The 18,618-nt window shown below is 34.6% G+C and overlaps 1 protein-coding gene across 2 annotated transcripts; it reads right to left on the bottom strand.

Moving 5' to 3' along the window:
* Positions 1–5,189: 5,189 nt before the first annotated feature.
* LOC129794587 (zinc finger protein sens) lies at positions 5,190–14,740 on the bottom strand. 2 transcript variants are annotated; one of them, XM_055835378.1, is made up of 6 exons: positions 14,069–14,740; positions 13,434–13,583; positions 13,097–13,228; positions 12,413–13,017; positions 8,323–8,473; positions 5,190–7,041 (listed from the first exon to the last, which is right to left on the bottom strand). In XM_055835378.1, exons 2-6 carry the CDS (start codon positions 13,579–13,581, stop codon positions 6,770–6,772), a joined length of 1,308 nt encoding a protein of 435 aa, XP_055691353.1. In that variant the 5' UTR covers positions 13,582–13,583; positions 14,069–14,740; the 3' UTR covers positions 5,190–6,769. The 2 variants fall into 2 exon arrangements, with proteins under 2 accessions (XP_055691353.1, XP_055691352.1); XM_055835377.1 differs by lacking the exon at positions 14,069–14,740 and having other exon boundaries at positions 13,434–13,905.
* Positions 14,741–18,618: the final 3,878 nt, after the last annotated feature.

The following is an 18,618-nucleotide window of genomic DNA, read 5'->3' as shown; positions in this document are numbered from 1 at the left end:
TAAGAAGAAACGATTCTTTCGAGGGCTGCATTGTAAAAAACCGGCTAAGTCGGTGTGAGCTCCGAACCGGTTTTACAATGCAGCCCCGCTTTATTTTTTCCGTTAAGATCTAAAAAAGTAATTTTTTGGCAAAGTTTCAAAAAGAAATTTATTCTCATTGATGCCATTATATCATCGTCAGTGGTTCAATTGAATTCTAACGCAAATGTATAATAGAAAAAAACTTCTTTTAATTATTGAATCAAAATGCATTGTTATGGATTAACATGCCACGAAGAAAAATAAAATAAAATAGGACATTTTCACATTTTTGGAGACTTTTATCGTAATTTTTCTTGTTGATTTTAGAGGAAAAAAAGGGAATTTTTTTTTTAAATCTCTTTATTTTTTTTTATATTTAATGCGGGGTTTTGTGGTGTAAAAATAAATAAACTCCTTTGCTGAGAAAATATTTTTTTAAAATAGCAAAGTGTGTGTATGAGAGAAATCACTCAATAGGCAATGAAATGTAGTAAAATGAAATGGCTAAAAAGAAGGTACTAAATGGTGGATTTTTAACTGCGTGAACGTGAGAAAATCCGGAAGGGGTGCGCAATCGATTTTAGCACCGTCATTGAGTCAATTGCTATTAATGAATGATAATTGATGGCAAGAAATCGAGATTTTATTGATTGATTGTTTTAGTGGAGAATTCAGGTGAAGTGTGTGTAAAGGTGCAAAAAAACTACCATTTTTACAAGAAAGAAAAAAAAATTAAATATTGGTTGAGAATCGGCAGTTTTGTCTCGTCACCAGGTATTATGGCACATAAATCTGTCAGTGAAAGAAATTATCCATGATGAAGCTTTCCCAAAAACGTGATCTTCAACCACTTTTTGCCACATGAATTTTTTTTTAATATTCTGGCAACGAATATCATTGCAGATGCTTATGATGGTTGCAGCTCCCAATTGGCACGCAGCTTTTCCTTGTTGAATCATTAAAATGAAATTTAAGTTGCATTTTTTGCTGGGATATTGTTTAATTTATATGGTGTATAAGCAATTAGTGATTTCTCTCCCCCCCCCCCCCTTCCGCAGGAGATTTGAAGAAGATGGTTCTTCAATCTAATTGATATTTTGTCGCAAAAATTCATTTAGTTTTGCAACATTGTCACTGAAACTATTTGACTTTTCACCTGACCGCATCATCAAGTCTTGGGATGAATAACGTTTTTTTTTATATCATACCATTGCATTACGTGCTTTGCGGATGGTGATCTCGCATTGGTCGGTGGCTCGTGTCATGTGTGCGCATGGCAGCAGCCGATCTTCTCCGCTGGTGCGTTTGCACCTGTCAGAAAGCTGCACACTTTCAACCATCTCCCGTGGACTCGCCGCAAAGAATCTCTTCCACTTCTTCCACTCCTCGCTTCTTCCGCATCGCATCTCCGTATTGTCCACACCGGCAGCGTCAATCTCCTTCTCCCCTCCATCCTTCCCGAAAATTGCCATATCAAATTGATGATCACTCTTGTGTTGAATCACCGAGATTTTCTCCGGTGTGTGACTACACGCTACTGCTTGATTTTGCAAAAGAAAAAAAAGGTGGTACAGAAAGTCTCTTGCTTCGGGCAAATTTTTAAAGAATATTTTTTTCTTTCATATTTATCCAGTACAAAGATGTTACCTATATATGTACATAATAAATGAATAAAATATATAAAAATTCTGTGGCCAAACCACTGCCAAGTTCAATGAGCCACCATCGGCGAAGAGATGCATTGACTACCACACGGAGACAAACATGAGAGTGCAATAAACTATTGGTGAAATCCATCTGCACACCCGAGCTATTACCAATCTAATCAAGCCATTTTAACCCTCCTCGGTATTGGACGCGGTTTCCGCGGGCACAGTAGTTGCTCTAAATGTTTTATTAAAATTTGAATAAAAATTCATTGGAGAAGTCTGGTTTAGAAAATACCTGAGAATCAGATGAATCTTAAATTCAATAGAGGCACCTTCTGAAAGTCTTTTAATCACTTAATTAATTTAAAAAGAAATAATTGAAATAATTAGAAAGCATTTGACCTCTTCTTTAGGCAGAGGAAGAGCAAAATTAAAAATTAAAATTAAAGATTAAATTTTTCTCTTAATGAAAAACTTTTTTCTTGTGACTTTTATGGCAACCCAGAGCTTATTGTCAATTGCATATTAACGATGGCACATTTGGTGGTGAGAACAAAAAGCAATCCTTACCCCTATGCGATACCATCATGGTGCACATATGAGATGCCAGAGGGGAATGTAATATTATAGACACAATGCGTCCGGCAGTTCCGCGAACCCGTATGTGTGGTTTTTTGGGTGCGCTCTTTCCTCCCATCCAGGACCCATCAATCCTTCCCGTGTGCACCACCGCAAAGCACATTGTCTTTTCCATCACCACCGTATGAGCCACGCATTGATTCCAAATGGTGGTGAAGAGTTGGTATGCGGTAATTAATATTAAATGAACTAAACCATCCGTTAAAGGTCAGGTGTGATTTGTGTTAGAGAGCCTACAAAGCCGCGAGGAAAAAATCGTTGGAAGTCCCACGATTTTTGTTGGGAAGAGAAAAAAAAATGTGTATTCCACATGGCACCTGAACCATCATAAATAAAACTCCCGTCACACAGAGTTCAACGAATAAATGGTAATTTCGTCTCCTATTTTAATTGTCGCAACGATGTGCCAAGCGGGTGGAAATGATATTGAAATTCATTGGGAATTCAACAAATGTAAAGTCAAAGCAAGAATAACTCATCAAGATGAAAAATGATTTGATTTTTTAGAAGCTTCTTTTTATTTTCATTTTTTTTTAATGTAGGTTGTGGTACTTACCGTTTTCCTGATTTCCTTGGTCCGCTTCTTCCTCCTCTCGTATGTCTCCTGTCTCGTCCGTATCGTCGACCTGTCTCATCACGTCCGTCAACTCCAACATCCACCAATCGACAACTCTCCCTCACTTCAAATGCAGCCTCTACTCAACCGTCCTCTCCTCACTCCCACTACCACATAATATGTAATTAATATTTTTTTAACAAAGGGAATTGTATATTATTGAGCAAAATTTGAGCAATTGTGGATCCTGTCTGAGGTAGATTGTATCACCTACTAATGTAACTTTACGTGTAATGTTCGTGCCATTCCAGTTATTTATTAATTTCAAAATTAATAAAAAAAAAATTGAGTGATAACGAAAATTTGAACTTCGATTCTTAGTTCTTAACGTTTTTCCCGTTTTTCGTATGTTTTTCACCTCCGCATATTCCATGAAATTAAATGCAAAATAAAAGAGGAATAAAAAATATACCTATATGTACATTGTACATTGTTTGAAAATTTTCTTAAACAATTATGAAAGTAAGGAAAAGAAAAATAAAAATGTTTACTTTCGGGCATCAATGTGAAATTCTAGAATGTAATTGATGCTTTTTCATTGTTAATTTTAATTGTTTTGCTTACATTTTTTTTGTAAATAACGTTATTTCAACGAACTAAAGCTTTCCTGTTGTTTTCTTGTAGTTCAAACTCACGGTGTCCAATGGTGCGCATTTTTATGTAAGTTTCTGATGCGGTCCACCTGTCGTTGGGCAAATCCATCGACACACAGCCCCAATGGAGTTGACTTCGTCAGTCGCCGTGGTGAGTATCTTTCTTTTTTTTTTTTAATAATAATATTGCTGGCTGACCCATTTTTCAACAATCACCACGATCGTCTTAATTGCTGGGCTCTCGTTTATTCAGTGAAACTTCATTATTCTTCCCCGTCTTTCACTCTCTTCGCCAATCCGCACGCGTTTTGGTTACGAGCAACCACCACCAGAGATGCCATCAGCAGCCTTGCCCTGGTAAATTCGCAAAACCACTCTTTTTTCATCTTCCGCACACCCCATGGAAGCTTCCTCTCTTTTCTTTTATCTTCGCGTTAACCATCATCGTATACTGATTTGTGAGTGAACAAGAAGTAAAGACTGTTGCAGATTGAAGATGAGGTTAAAGAACATCGAGATCTTTGAGCGTAGCTCTTCACTCCAACATTGTCTTTCCGTCATCACTCTTCTGCATTGCCATACGTTAGACGTATTAATTCACATTGAATGATTAAATTGAGCAATAATAAGGAAACTTACCGTGGAAGCAAATTGCAAAAAAAAAGTAAATGACAACGAAAACTTACCTGGAAAGTTTAAAGTTTTTTTTTTTTATTTTAGCACACTGAGCTTAATTTTTTTTAATCTAAACTAAGCTTTGAACTGAACATGGGAGAGGGGTTAATGGTAACAGCTGGTCCCCCATTGAAGATATAGCGCACAAAACTCCGGGAGCCCCCCTTCATTGTTTTTGGGATCTGACGCGAAAGTGTGTCAATTGCACCCTGAAGTCATTTATGGCGTTTTGGGGGCTCGTGACCGAAAAGTATCCATACATCATGCAATTAAGTGCAATTAAGAAGGAATAATGTGCCTGCGACTGGCACAAACCGTGTGCACATCGTAAAAATTAATTGCAAAAACTTCTTTTTGTCTCACAGGTTTCACAGCTTTTAACAATCGCGTTCCAGCTTTAATCGTGAAGATGTAAGGCATTAACAGAAAAAAATCGAAGATCTTACCTTCATGTGTCAGTTAGTCTTTAAAAAATAATTACCAAATCATTTACATACTTACAAAAATAACCAGCAGAAGAAACAATTCAATGTGATTTTCTTTTACGTTTTTTCATTTTCATATGTGTGTCTTCTTTTGCCTTAATTTATCAGTTGAATAAGCTTGAGAGAGTGTAGGTAGGTACCTACTTAACATTTGACGTAATTGGCTTCATCTGCATGAGATTTTCTTTTATATTTAACTGCTACAAAATGCTCATTCATTTCTGGATAAATGTTTTTTATGTGCATTATTAATCATTGATGACCATATTAAAATAAAAACTGTTATTAATTTTGAATTATTTTGAAAATTTAGGGGATCACTTGTTTTGGCTTGCATCTTAAAATTTGCTGATTCGAGGACAAAACAGTGTGTGAGTGAGGAGTTCACTGATGTAACATAACGAGAAAAAAATATTCTGCTGGAATTTCGTTGAGAGACCAACATGCTTTACTGTCTCCAATAGCACCGCACCAGAAGAATGAAAGTTGTAATTACAACAAACCACAGGAATTTTTGCAATTCTCAAACATTAATTTTTATTTTTTTAACTAGAAAAAAATCACTTAGCAACTTTTTGTACACATATCTACTTATATATAAACTAAAACTTACATTAACTAAAAAAAAAAGACAAAAAGAGATGCTTATTTAATTAAAAAAAAATTATATGCAAGAGTAAAAAAAAATTCTTTAACATTATGGCAAAATAATTTACAAAATCATCTCAAAGAAAAAGTATGGCAATTTGTGATATATTCATGGCCAATAATTTATGTTGATTTTTTTTCTTTACTATCATGTAGACTTTTTTTACACATTTCTTCAATTACACATCTTTGGTAATGTTAGCTGTCTTGTGTATTTTTTTTGTTTTGTTTGTTAACTTTATACGTTTTCCCCCATTTGTGTTTTTTTTTCAATTCACAATGACTACAGAAACGTATCAACTACATACATTTAACTTCTATACAACTTTGATTTTCTTCTCCATTTATAATTACATTCCCATTGTTACCTTTTAACTTAATATGTTTGTTTCTTCACGAGAAATGGTGGCAAAGTGGATTACTCTTTACGTTAAAAGAATTTAAATTAATTTGCTAAATAAAAGAGGTGAAATAAATTAATCGGTGAAATGCTTCAACATGGCGCGGTAACACTACTTTACTCACTTGTATATAAAATTCACTTTCATGGAAATGCTAATAAGGTTCTGGCAATACACAGATTATGTATGTAGATGCTGACTGAGGAAGAATTTCCATTATTATTTGATTTTTTTGCAGACAAAAAAATGGAGGTCTATTCACTTTTGCTATAATGTAATGACATTTTTTTGAAGATACACATGTAATTTAAAATAATCTTGCACGAGATTAAAATGTCTTGAAGAATATTCAATTAAATTTCATATTTTCCTAGGTGGGAGATAATTTAGAAAATATTTCAGCAATCGACATAAGGACGGAAATGTTTCATACGTGCAAAAGAAACATTTTTTTCTAGAGCTTTTCCCAATGGAATCCTTTTGTTTGTTTTCACCCCTTTGTCATGTGCCACAAACCAGAGTGAAAAGAATGGTTCTTTGGGAAATGTTAAGGTTATCTTTTCAGCTCTCTCTCTCTCTCTGTACTGCCTGCAATTTTTTATTTAGCTTTTAATTTAATTTAAGCGCTTCAATTTCCCTAATTGATTTCTTTTTTTATCATTTGAAAATAATAACCACCTTAAGTTCGACTAGATTTTATTAAAATCAATGAAAAAATGTTCACTGTTTCTCTTTTTTTTTGTCTTATTGATTTTTGGTTCACACAAATTAATTAAGTCGCTTTTCTTGTATATTTATTAGTTGAACTTGAACAGATTTTTTTATGATTAAATTAAGTTAAGGATTACTAAGTTTTTGTTTTTCAAGCATCTCGCTTTCACATTAAAGAAAAAAAAATGTGCTTTGGCTTCTAAAGACTAAAACAAATATTTAAAAAAAAGGAGGAAATTGTAATTGGATAAATTATGAGAGAAAAAATATTAAATATGAAATTTAAAATTACTTGATGTTGGTTCTTGTAGGACGCGGCCATAGGTGTTCTTCAGCAACTACTGGTTACTTCAATTTTGACATCCATCCCCGTGGATGGTGTACCGTGGTGGGGTCTCATGGTGGCCAATCCTGTGTGTAGCTGCGGCTCATCAGCGTGCTGACTTTCACGATGTCGCCGAAGATCCACTTTGCGTTGGAAGGATTTCTCGCAGAGGCCGCATGAGAAGGGTTTGTAGCCAGAGTGCTTCCGCATGTGAGTAATTAAGTTGCTACTTTGGGAAAATGCTTTGGAGCAGACAACACATTTATGGGGCTTCTCGCCTATTTAAAAAAAAAAAGAAGAAAGAAAAACAAATTTGTATGAAGGCATGGGGGTGGGATTAGTTCACAGAGTTCACAAAAGAAAAAATCAAATAGGGATCAAATTTAGTGAAAATTTATGACAAATGTGATAACATTTTTACACACTAAAAATATTTTGATTTTCTTTCCATTTTAAACATCAAAGATTTATAAGCAATAAGAAGAAAATTTTAATATTTCTTTAAGGAACGTAAAAGACATGGCCTTTTCCACTTGTCCAAATTAATGGTTAAATCAATTAATCAGACACGAGTGGCATAATTCAATCAAATTGTAACATTAAAATCTATTTGTATGAGAAATATCAATTTGTGGCCCTTTAGCGTTTTCATTCAATCAATTATTAATCACTGTGAGAGGGTTGTAGTACAGGTGTAGGTACACCATATATTGCTCGTGTATATATGTATGTAGATGGTTAAAGGGGAGTTTTGTATGTGAGGGCCCTATTTGCTAAATGAATTGGATGTATTTATGATTAGTCCTCCTATCCATTGGAATAGGTAAAAATGCATTATGTGATGTGGAAAAACCAGAACAATATCTTGATTTAATTTACCTAATTGATAGCTAATGGTTTTATTCTCGCTTGTGTTGGCAATTACAATCACTGTGACAAAATCAGCAAAAGGATCAACATTAATTTTTTTATGCTGATTGATTTCTATCAACTTAATGTTTCTCATTGCATTTGCTATACTCAATCACATTGAGTGGAAATTTTCGTTTTTCAAGGGAATTGCTTTACATTCTAATTCATAATTTCTTTTATTTTTAATTTTTTTGTATACTAACTACGAACATATAATCGTATTTATTTATAAATCATATTTGATATGCTTAGAGAAATAATAGAACCATTTTTATTATTTTAAAGGCCCCTCAAGCGATTTAGATCACATTGAAAGTTTCGGATAGAGGAAGAATGTATGCGTATGCCTTCAGAGTTTAAAAAACTATGAAAATCAGACCCCCAGAAAAACACTTGTGCGGATTTTTTGCATAATTACAAGTTAAGAATTTTTTTTGTCAAAAAAAATCGACTCGATAAAGAAAATTGCATTCTATTGAAGAAAACAAAAACAAACAAGAATCCTCATCATTTGGATATTTTGCACCTACCACCCCTTCTAAACATGCCACAAGCTAATAAATTAGCCTAATAAAATGGGGGAAAGTTCGTGTGATGTGGGAAAAGGGTCTGAATGAAATGAAGAGAATCTATGATTGTAATCTCACCTGTATGAATGTACGTATGCTTCTTCATGTCTGACTTCTGGTGGAATCTCTTGCCGCAGTACTGGCAGGGGTAGGGTCTGGTATCACTGTGGATCAACAGATGCGTAGACAGAGTGCTGGATCTCTTGAATGTTTTCCCACACTGTTTACACTGTTAAGAATAAATAAAAAAAAAGAATATTAAATTGAATCTCAAGGAGAATTAAAGAAGTACAAAGTAAATTTTATATAAGATCAGCAATTTTTGAATTAAATAGCTATCCTCTTATTCGTTCTACATGACAATTAAAGGAATATTATGCAATCCCTGGGGGTGGGGGTAGGGAAGCAAAAAGTATGTACATTCAATAAAACAACACTAATTCCCACCTCTTCGTGAAATAAATTTCTCAATTTTGTTATTTGAGAAATCAATCAAAAAAATCACCCCCACACTTAATAAATATTTGACTGTGGGTAAAAAAAATAAGACTGCAAAGAAGATGTTCTGAGGGTATGTTGAAGAGTCATGCAAGTGAATTATAATTGCTCGCAACTCCTTTTTTTTCGTGCCGGACACTTAATTTTTTTCCCTTGTGCGTGGTGGATAAATTCCCCACCCCTTGCGTTGCTTGTTTATTTAACCGAATTGAATGGAAATATTAATTGCGCACGAAATATTTGATTAACCATTAAGATTAGACTACTGGTTGGTCTATTTAAAAAAAAATAATAAAGTATCTCATCCGGTTATTCCCCAACCCCTCAAGCTTACAAAATCCATATTGAGTGGATTTCACTTTGCATGAAGTGAATAGAAAAGGGGTTAATTACTAAATCAAATATCGTCATCAATTTGGGGTGAATATGAATATAGTATTAGTTTATAAGCAGAAATATCTCTTTTCTTAGGGTTTTTTAAAGAACTTGCTTCTTCTTTTTTTAAGGGAAAATCCCTGTAATCGAGGAATTAAATACAAGTTTTTTTATATAAAGAAAAACTAAATAATTTTGTTCAAATTATCGGATATGAATTTTTAAAAGTTCTCTTAAACCTTCCATCTCACAATGCGAATTATTTTTTAGAAGCATTTTTTTTAATATTAATAATAAACCTCTTGATGAAATTGAGGGTAGAAAGAAAGTTAGCCTTTAGTGAGTGATTGAAATAGAAATGTCTTTTCGTGACTCAATTAAAGGTGATGTTCGATGATAAAATTCCTACGTGAACTCTCCACCCCAATCATTTAAAATAAAACTATATTTTATCACCCACGTATACATACGTTTCACACAAAAAAATCATCATTTCACTTTTGATTCCTTCCCATAAATACTCGGCATTATGGCTACACCACTGACGGATTTGTTAAAATGAAATGTAATGAAAAAAAAAAAGATTTCTCTTGACCTCAACTTCCCGGAAAATCATTAGTCACATCAATTGTAAATAAATATTGTTTAAATGTTGGTTCTTTCAAGATAAAAAGAAAACCAAATTCATTTTTCTCGATGCCGTCAGACAGCATAAAGTCAAAGTGACGGCAAAATTCCCATTTCTTGCATCTCATTTAAATCATAATACCATGCCCCCGGATGCTGAATGTTGTGTCTGTTGTCACTTTAGCAGCACTTTTTTTTTAAACATAGCAATTAAGGGGGACTTTCTTGTACACAATTGTTTAATTTATTATAAAAGTCGCGCAGTAGGATTGTGAGATATGTCGCGGGATGGATTTTTGGGATTTATTATCTCTTGCACGTCAATTGTCTCTACCCCATTGAATGCTCTTAAAAAGCACGTATTGTGTGTCACATCAAACCCCGCAATATGTATGTATATGTTAATATTTGATGAAGAAATATGTTTTGGTTTTATTTATCATTAAATTTTGTATTTTATTCTCCTTGTCTTTGCAATGGAAAACCTTTTCTTTTTTTTTTTGAAGAATTTCCACTCTCATCAAGTGGAAAAATTTGCATACACTTGAATCAATATTTACAGTCACGAGGAGAAAAAGGTGACGGATAAAAAAACCCATATTTTCTGTATAATATAGGCATATATTTATCCGGGAGACCAGAAACACAATTACACATTATACCATGAAGAGTGACGATTTATTGATATACAAAAGACTTCTGGTGCCTTGGGTTAGTCAAATATGTTTTAAATAAAAAAAAATCCCTCATATTTTTCACACATACACACCCACACCGAGCAATCAACTGATTGGGAATTTTTTAATCCTTTTTTTTACAACGAGTTGGGATAATAAATAAGTTTGCATAATCTTATAAGTCTTAAAACTTCTCAAAACTTATCTCTCTTTCATAATTTAATTAATTTTTTCATATCAAATGCGTGGTAACGAGCTGAATTTTTGTAAATAAAAAAAGACCAATAAGGACATTTTTATTTATAAGACTTGAAGAGAGTTAACACATTTTATTCCTCCGAATGCCTCTAGACTAAACGTTTACTAACAAATTCATGTATGCTGACTGAAATACTTTTTTTTTCTTTAAAATATTTATGTTCTTTAATATTTTTGGCTAAAGAAAATGGTTTTTCAAAAAAAATGCTTCTTGAAAATAATTCAATAAGAATAAATTGTTGAAATTTTAAGTAAAACTCATTTAACATGAGAGACTTCAAGCTCAAGTGCTCAAAGACGGTGAACTACGCCTCTTTGGGTGATTCTCACCAATTGGGGTGCAGAACAGGCGTCAAATACGAGAATAAAAAAGAAATGAGGGCATCACACTGTTTAATCATGGACAAGACTCATGCGACAAAAATATTTTTTAAACAAAAAATTCTCTGTGGTACGACTGTAGGAGAGCACTTGAGTAAATATCAAATCATATTAATATTGTAGCTTCGCACCAAGAGTGGAACACACAGATATTTTCTTGATGATAAATCAATAAAAGATGGTTCACCTAACAATATACCTTCCATTCCACATTATAAAATCAATAAAGTATTATCTTCTTTTTAGAGCTTTCGAAGGAAATATAAAATCCCTGAAATGGCTGTTTACGTCGAAGAAAGGAATGTCACTTTTGGGTCATTAATAATTCACTAATTGCGCAATGATAATTATTGTGTGTGCCACCAAACTGTGAGACATACAAAGGGAAAGATTTAAATTCACCCCATTAACTTCCTTGTACATACATATACATATAGCAAGTATTAACTTTATGATTTCACGTTATAATTGTTTTTTTGGGTGGGGGACAAGAAGAAGAAAAAAAAGAAAAGAAAGATTTGAAAGCAGCAAGGAAAAGTTTTAATGAAACTTTATGAATATTTTATCGCACAATACCGATAATCAAACTTAATTGCGAATGAAAAACTCTTTGATATTTAATTAGAGTTTTTCATATTACGTATATGGGGAATTTTCACAACAACGCCCATTAACTAATTTCAAACTATTCAGTTTAGTTTAATTTTGTAGGTAATATTTCTTGGAATTCTTTTCGCTTATGGTTTTAAAACTACAGGATGACCAGGAAATTAGGGCATGAAAGTAATTTTTCTTTTCCATCCTTATAAGAAATTTACCTAATAATAAAAGATTATTTGAAAAGAAAAGATATGACTTATAAAATATTTTTTTTTAAAAAAGGTTATATGTAATTCCAAAAAAAACTCTTAAGTGAAAACATAACGAAAAATCTCACGTTTTGCAGAATTAGCTACCTACTATAGATTTTTTTTCTTTCTTAATCAGTGATAGCAATTGCATATCACCTTGTATCAGGTGCAAAAGTGAAAAGTCTTGTCTTTTGCATATTTTATTTGTTTCGATTTCATGATGCTTCCATCTTAAATGAAAAAAAAATATCGAGGATTGCATTTTGGGTGAGTGTCTATCAAATTCTTCTTTGGCCTCTCATTTCCATAGTTTTGCATAAAAAGTAATTTGTAAAATGTTTAAGTTTTGTTTTTTAGATATAGCAGTGTTATTTCCTATCATTCGAAATAATGAAATGGGACTTTTAATGATCAATTAGGAAGAGTTAGATACTTTTAGGAAACATTTTTAATTTATGCATAAATTAAAATTAATTTAAAAAGAAAAAAAAGATTTTAAACCTGAAAATTTCTATCGCGCTTCTTATCATCTCCACCAATGTGAGTAGCACCGTGTCCCGTGGAATCAGGTGTTGTATGCAAACTCCCACCGTGCTCCTGCTTAATACCATTGACGGCAAAGATATCGGTGCGATTCTGCCGTAGCACCTCAATGTCTTTATGATGGGCAAAATGGGGAAAGAAGAGAAATTCCTTATCACTCACTGCACTCTGATTTGCAAACACCTGGCGCACTTTCATGTTGAAATTCATGTCATTCTCATCGCTCACATTTCTCTCATCATCAACACTGCCACTGTGCCGCTTGATGCGGTTGATAATTTCACTTTTAAACTTGTACTGTACCCCATCGCGGGTACCGTCGCACGATGATGGTCCCTGATGTCCCGTCGCTGCTGTTGTTGTGTGCGGATGCTCCCTGTCATCGGCACTACTGGTGCTCCGTGTACTACTATTGCTCCTGCTACTCCTACTACCGGCATCCACGGTGGGTTTCTCACACATACTAGCCGGTGACCAAATAGTTGGGGCAAAACGACTTGTTGGCGTTGTAGCCGACGATTGGGGTTTCATTGATAAATTCAATGGCATATCCTCATCAATTGCTGTTTAACCGAATGAAAATAATGATGCAGAATGGTTAATTTTGTGATGGAATTTGCACAGATAGATTATACGCCTCACCAATTGGCTCCTCTTTCTCTGGTGTCAGTGCAAGATCACATTTGGTTGTGACGGCAGGTGGACATGGCAAAAGAAGTGGTGGCCAGAAGAATGCACCCGAGTACAAGAGGGGATTGTACAAAAGAGAGAGATCTGCAAGATGCGATCAAAAAGGAATTTAAAAATCTTGAAGAAATTTCGAAAATTTTAGAAAAAAAAAACATAAAATGACATAAAGGTAAGTGTTCAAAAAAAATTTATAGGTACAAGAATTCTTAACAGATAATAATATTTTTTTTAATGCACTTTTAGGAGAGAGAGAAAAGAAAGAAAGAAATATTTTATTGAAAAAACTCACCTCTAGGATTCCATTTGTACTCCAAGGAAGCACCAAACACGGAGGATGCTCTCTGGATAACACTCTCCTGTGATTCCAGATGCTGCAATCCTGAGAAGGGATACTGCTGCGGTATTGGTGGTGATGGTGGTGGCGACAGGTGAGCCATTTCTTTATGAGCACATGACAAAAAAAAGGGAAAATAAATCATATAAAACTCTCTGTGGCACATTTGTCCCTTCTCAACACACTTTGAGAATATTTAATTTTCTGTTTTTCTTCATGCTAAATCAAACTCATATATTACCCATCCACCTGTATGAGAAAGTTAAATGAACTTTCCCGCCCCCTGAAAGCCCACATCCTACATAATTTCTTTTGGATTATTTACAAATCAAATAGACACGAAGGAAGGAAGGATTAAATTATACCACTGAATCATCACACAGTGACAGATTTTTCCTTTAAAAAATAAAATCCCCTGATTGTCGGACATTGCCGGGAAAGCGACGACGGGGATTAAATATTCAGGTGAAAAGTAGATAATAGGTCGTCAATATTGACTGGGTGGGAAAACATCTTCTATTATTATATACAATTACAAATTATATCACATTATTGGTTTACTATTTTTTTTTCTTCACGAAATCACGCACCTCTGCAAATTTTTTATAAAATGCGTCCAATTCACTCTTCTTCACTCCACCTCTCTGTTGGACGGATTGTCTTTAGCGCTACGCGTATAGTTCTAGAAGATCCGTTTTTTTTTATTTCTTACACGCTAAGGATAACACACACTGGGAATTTTTCTGTCCTCTTTTGCAAAGAAGAGGAAAATTTTATTTATTCCTTTTTCACAAAATCACTCTGATGAATCCATACCATGTGAAGAATTATGAAGAAATTTAAAAATAAAAACAAAAAGTTTTTAAGGGAAGCAATAAAAATTATAGCAATGAGACTTCCGTGGCTATGAGGAGGCAGAAACAAACCGCTCGACTCGGTGCTTCGCACCCAACTGCTCCATTGAGAACGCGGCGGCAGGTAAGAAAGGTGTTCTCGCGCCGTGGTTCTCTCTCCTGCCAGTACTTCTGCTCCACAGTGTATGCGTGCAAAGACCGCTCTGATCACTCTTTATCAAACACATTCGGTGGTGTTACATATACACATTGGTCGAGACAGGGATGGAAGATATCTTACCAAAAGAACACCTTTTAACCTGTCCTCCCTTCCGGGCGCCCGCGGATCATCATATAGGTCTCTGCACACACGCGCATCGCGCTGGCTTTTTAGTTCTTCACATTTGGACTCTCGTTTGCCCGCCACATGACGACGCTTGATGATGCTTTAATATGCTTTGTTGCGCGCCAGGAGGACTACACAGAGGATTTCGTCCGTTCCTGCGTGATTACTAGGAAATCCAGAGTGGTAATGACATAACGGAAATCCTCGATATACATATAAGATTGTGTAGTGCTAAATTCACATTGTTCTCCATCACCAAACGCCTTCACTGCCCAATTTTTTTTATAAACTTCTCTTTTACAGTATTTGGTATAAAAAGCTCTGCGAGAAAAGACGTTTTGTAGATATTTTTTGGGAAGGACACTAAAAAATCTTATTTAAATTTTAAAGTGTTATTTTTATCGCTATATGTTGTTACATTTTATTTAAACTTTGCATTTAATTTGGATTTTTTAAATTTTTTCTCAAAATTCAATTTATTTTCTCAAATGTCTCAAATACATTAGGTACATTTCAAAGATTTTTTTTTGTGGAAAAATATTAAATGTTTATTGAATTTTAGAGTTAAAAAGAAATTGATTTAAATGATTTAAATACATGAGTACCTATATAATTTAATTTAAAAAAAAAAAGAGCATCACAAATTACCAAAAATTTGTATGAGGGAACAGAGAGGGACAATGTAACGGACATGTCGCGTGTTTCTTTGCGTAACTAAATGGTCGCGTGTAACTTTTGAATTTTTAAACACACAGACAAAAAGGGGGAAGATTCTCCAGGTATCAATTGAATGAATTTCAACTTAAATTTTCAACCACATTTATCCCTTCCATCGTGAATCTATTTTCTCACACTTTTGCCCACATTTTGCTTCTTTTTTTTTTCTTTGTCTCAACAATTCCATTTACGAGAATGCATCGTTTAATAAGGTGAAAGAAGAAACTTTTTGGCGGAAAACGTGTGATTGAGCTTTTTGCTATATACACGCGATCCATTATTATGTATGTATGCACAGTACATAACTACTATTCCACACCGCTCGTGCCTCGACACATGCGCGGCAGTTGAATAGATTTCACCTCACACATTGTATATACATAGGCAAGTCTCGACGACCAATTGGCAGTTGGATTGAGAGTTAAAACTTCCGGATGGGCGCACAAAGTGGGTGGAGCTCCCAAATGTACTGGAATTCACTCAATGCTATATACAGATGAGAAAACTCTGAATGATTTCTCGCACCTCCTGTCTGCTGAGGATTATTGTGTAGTGGCCCTTATGCTGCCCCAACATTTTGTGCGCGTGTGAATCAGACGAGGGTGCACTGAGGAACGCTGCCTGCACATTACACCGCCAGACGGTAAATCCGTTACGGAAATTATACTTCCAAATGGGCCCCACGTGATGTTACAAACTCCTCCATAACAGACGTATCATGAAACTGAATGTGAATACCTATAGCTAACATATAGCTAATTATTATAACAAAAAAGACAAAAAATTTGGTATCGATTTATCTTCCGAAAAGCTCGCAATTATTTTATTTTTTTTTAATTGTCGGAAAGTCCTTGAATTCAGACCTTTGATTACTCTTAAATTAAATAAAATATTTTTTACGCTCTAACAAGAGATTAGAGAAAATCATAAAGATGAAAAATTTATATTATGATTTCTTTCTGTCAAAGAAGAAAATTTATTTTTAAAAAATTTCAGAGACATCATACATTGTGCATAACGTCATTTTGAGCAGTTAAAATCCTTACTATTTTCTTTTTATTACAATTTAAACAAATTTTCTATAATGGGAAATAAATGAACAATTTGAAAATTATTGAAAACAAATCATCTCTCACCCGTATTAAGAAAGAAAAAACTTTTTCTACCAACTCACCTTCATATTAAATATCCTTTTTATTGCCTTTGGCCTACCGATAAGAAACAGAACAAAAAAGAGGATAAAAAGGGAAACTTTTTTAGACAAAAAATCAGCGGTACATCAACTATGCCAAATTTATTTTTTCCTCGTAGCTAATTTTATTCACACATGGAGTCAGATGCTGATTATATATTTTGTGCTCTTACAGCCTACATTGAAGATTATTTTCCTCACAGACTTGATTCTTTATTCGTTGTATATTTTTAATTTAAAAATATTTATTTCTTACAAAAATGTTTTAAAAGAAAAATAAATTTCAGGTGACTTCAACGCATGGATAAGTGAGAAAAGCCGCCTAAAACTTCCCTTGTATGTGCTGGTTTATGCGGCTTTTGCAGAATTCAGCAAAATCCCATTTTCATGTAAGATAGGGGATGGCACGTGGCACGTGGCACGAGCTTGATGCGAGATGAAGAACCAAGAAATCTCTGTCTTCATCCTCTTTTGCTCTTCGTCTCGACCATTCTCTCGACAGGTGCACTTACCGTTGACTTTTACCTTGTGCGATTGTGTCTCAATGGCCTGTGCTTGTGTGAAGTGTTGCTGCAGCTTCCCCAAGTAAGTTGTGGAGAGAAGCATGTGAGCGCCACACAAAAGAAACAGAAAAAAACAGTATTAAATCGTGTATAGTATAAATGAAGGAGAAGATGTTGAAGATGACGGAGGGACGACAATAAAAGTGGAAGATAATATATTTGTATATACCTTCATAGAAACCATCCACCATAGGGCAACGAGGGTCCATGAGATATCATTGGCACAGTATCTAAGGATTTCTCCTTTCATTGCAATATAAGATTCTTAATTTACGATCATCTCTCTTCACCATACCTTCTGGGACATTATGTCTGCACGCATAAGGGTATACCAAGGTGTGCAGTGCACACAACAGCAATGAGGCGTATAATTTGCCCAGTAGAAGACCAAAAGATGTGCACACAGAGATTTCCGATAGCCATGAGATCGAATCTCTCCCCGCCAAAATTATCCTCGCATTTCACTCACTGCCTTCCATCAAAACCTCATGGGTTCCTCAAACCAAAGAGGAAAATATCTGTTAAATAAATAATGTTTAAATTAAAAATATTCGTTTAGAAATATTTCTTAGTTTTATGATTCGCGAATCAATAATTTTTTTTTAGCTCTGAATTCTAAAGGGATATCTATGATTTTGGGACATTTTAATTTATTGATCATATTCAGCCTACTTGTGATCTTGATTTTTTTTTCTCAAGAGATTTCCAAACAGAAATTTTCCAGATCTCTGCCCTTTTTGCATCGGGACTCGCTCTCTCTCCTGTGAGTCAATCATTTTCCCCTCTGCCTGGGAAGTAATAGAAGAGCATGGATGCACCCCGAGTGACAGCCGGCACGCGTAGTCAGTGTCTCGGAAACTTAAGGGGGAGATTCACCACACAGAGTATCGTGGAGTCACTTTAGCAATTGAAATTGTTGATCGACTCGAAAAAAAATGTGTGAGAGGTAGAGCAGGCAGCATGTGAGGACGAGGGGAAAAAAATAGGGCGTTCAAACGACAAACGACCCTCTTGATTTTTATTGTTATTGCGTAGCTCTTTTTTTTCAAACCTGAAGGAGGATTTCGATCGCGAGAATTTTTTTGCTCTCTCCCTCAACAAGGTAAATTCAATGTTCCCCACATGAAAAATAAAGAACTCACCCCTCGTGACGATCAGAAAGCAATAAAAACCTCCAAATGAGGGTTAATGCCGTGCCAGAGGGCGAAAGTTTTGATCTTTTTTTTTTAATAGGATGACGATGGAAAAATCTATCGTAGATGCAATTAAGTCTCAGGAAATTTATAGCACGAGAAAATTCAATGTGAAAGAGGCACTGTGAGTGAGAGATTCAAACTGTGTGATGGGCGCGTTTCACCTCTTCTCAGCCAACAGCGCCAAAAGCTTCCAGCGGAGCTTTTTGAAACTTTAGTGAACTTGGCGGGAAATCAAGAGAATTTGAATTAAATAAAGAACAAGAATTGAGTAAATATTGCATTTTATTTTAAAT

Source organism: Lutzomyia longipalpis, chromosome 4 (assembly GCF_024334085.1).
Source record: "Lutzomyia longipalpis isolate SR_M1_2022 chromosome 4, ASM2433408v1".
NCBI classification, from domain to species: domain Eukaryota; kingdom Metazoa; phylum Arthropoda; class Insecta; order Diptera; family Psychodidae; genus Lutzomyia; species Lutzomyia longipalpis.
The sequence above is the reverse complement of the archived record's forward strand: the minus strand, read 5'-3'. Positions and strand labels throughout refer to the sequence as shown.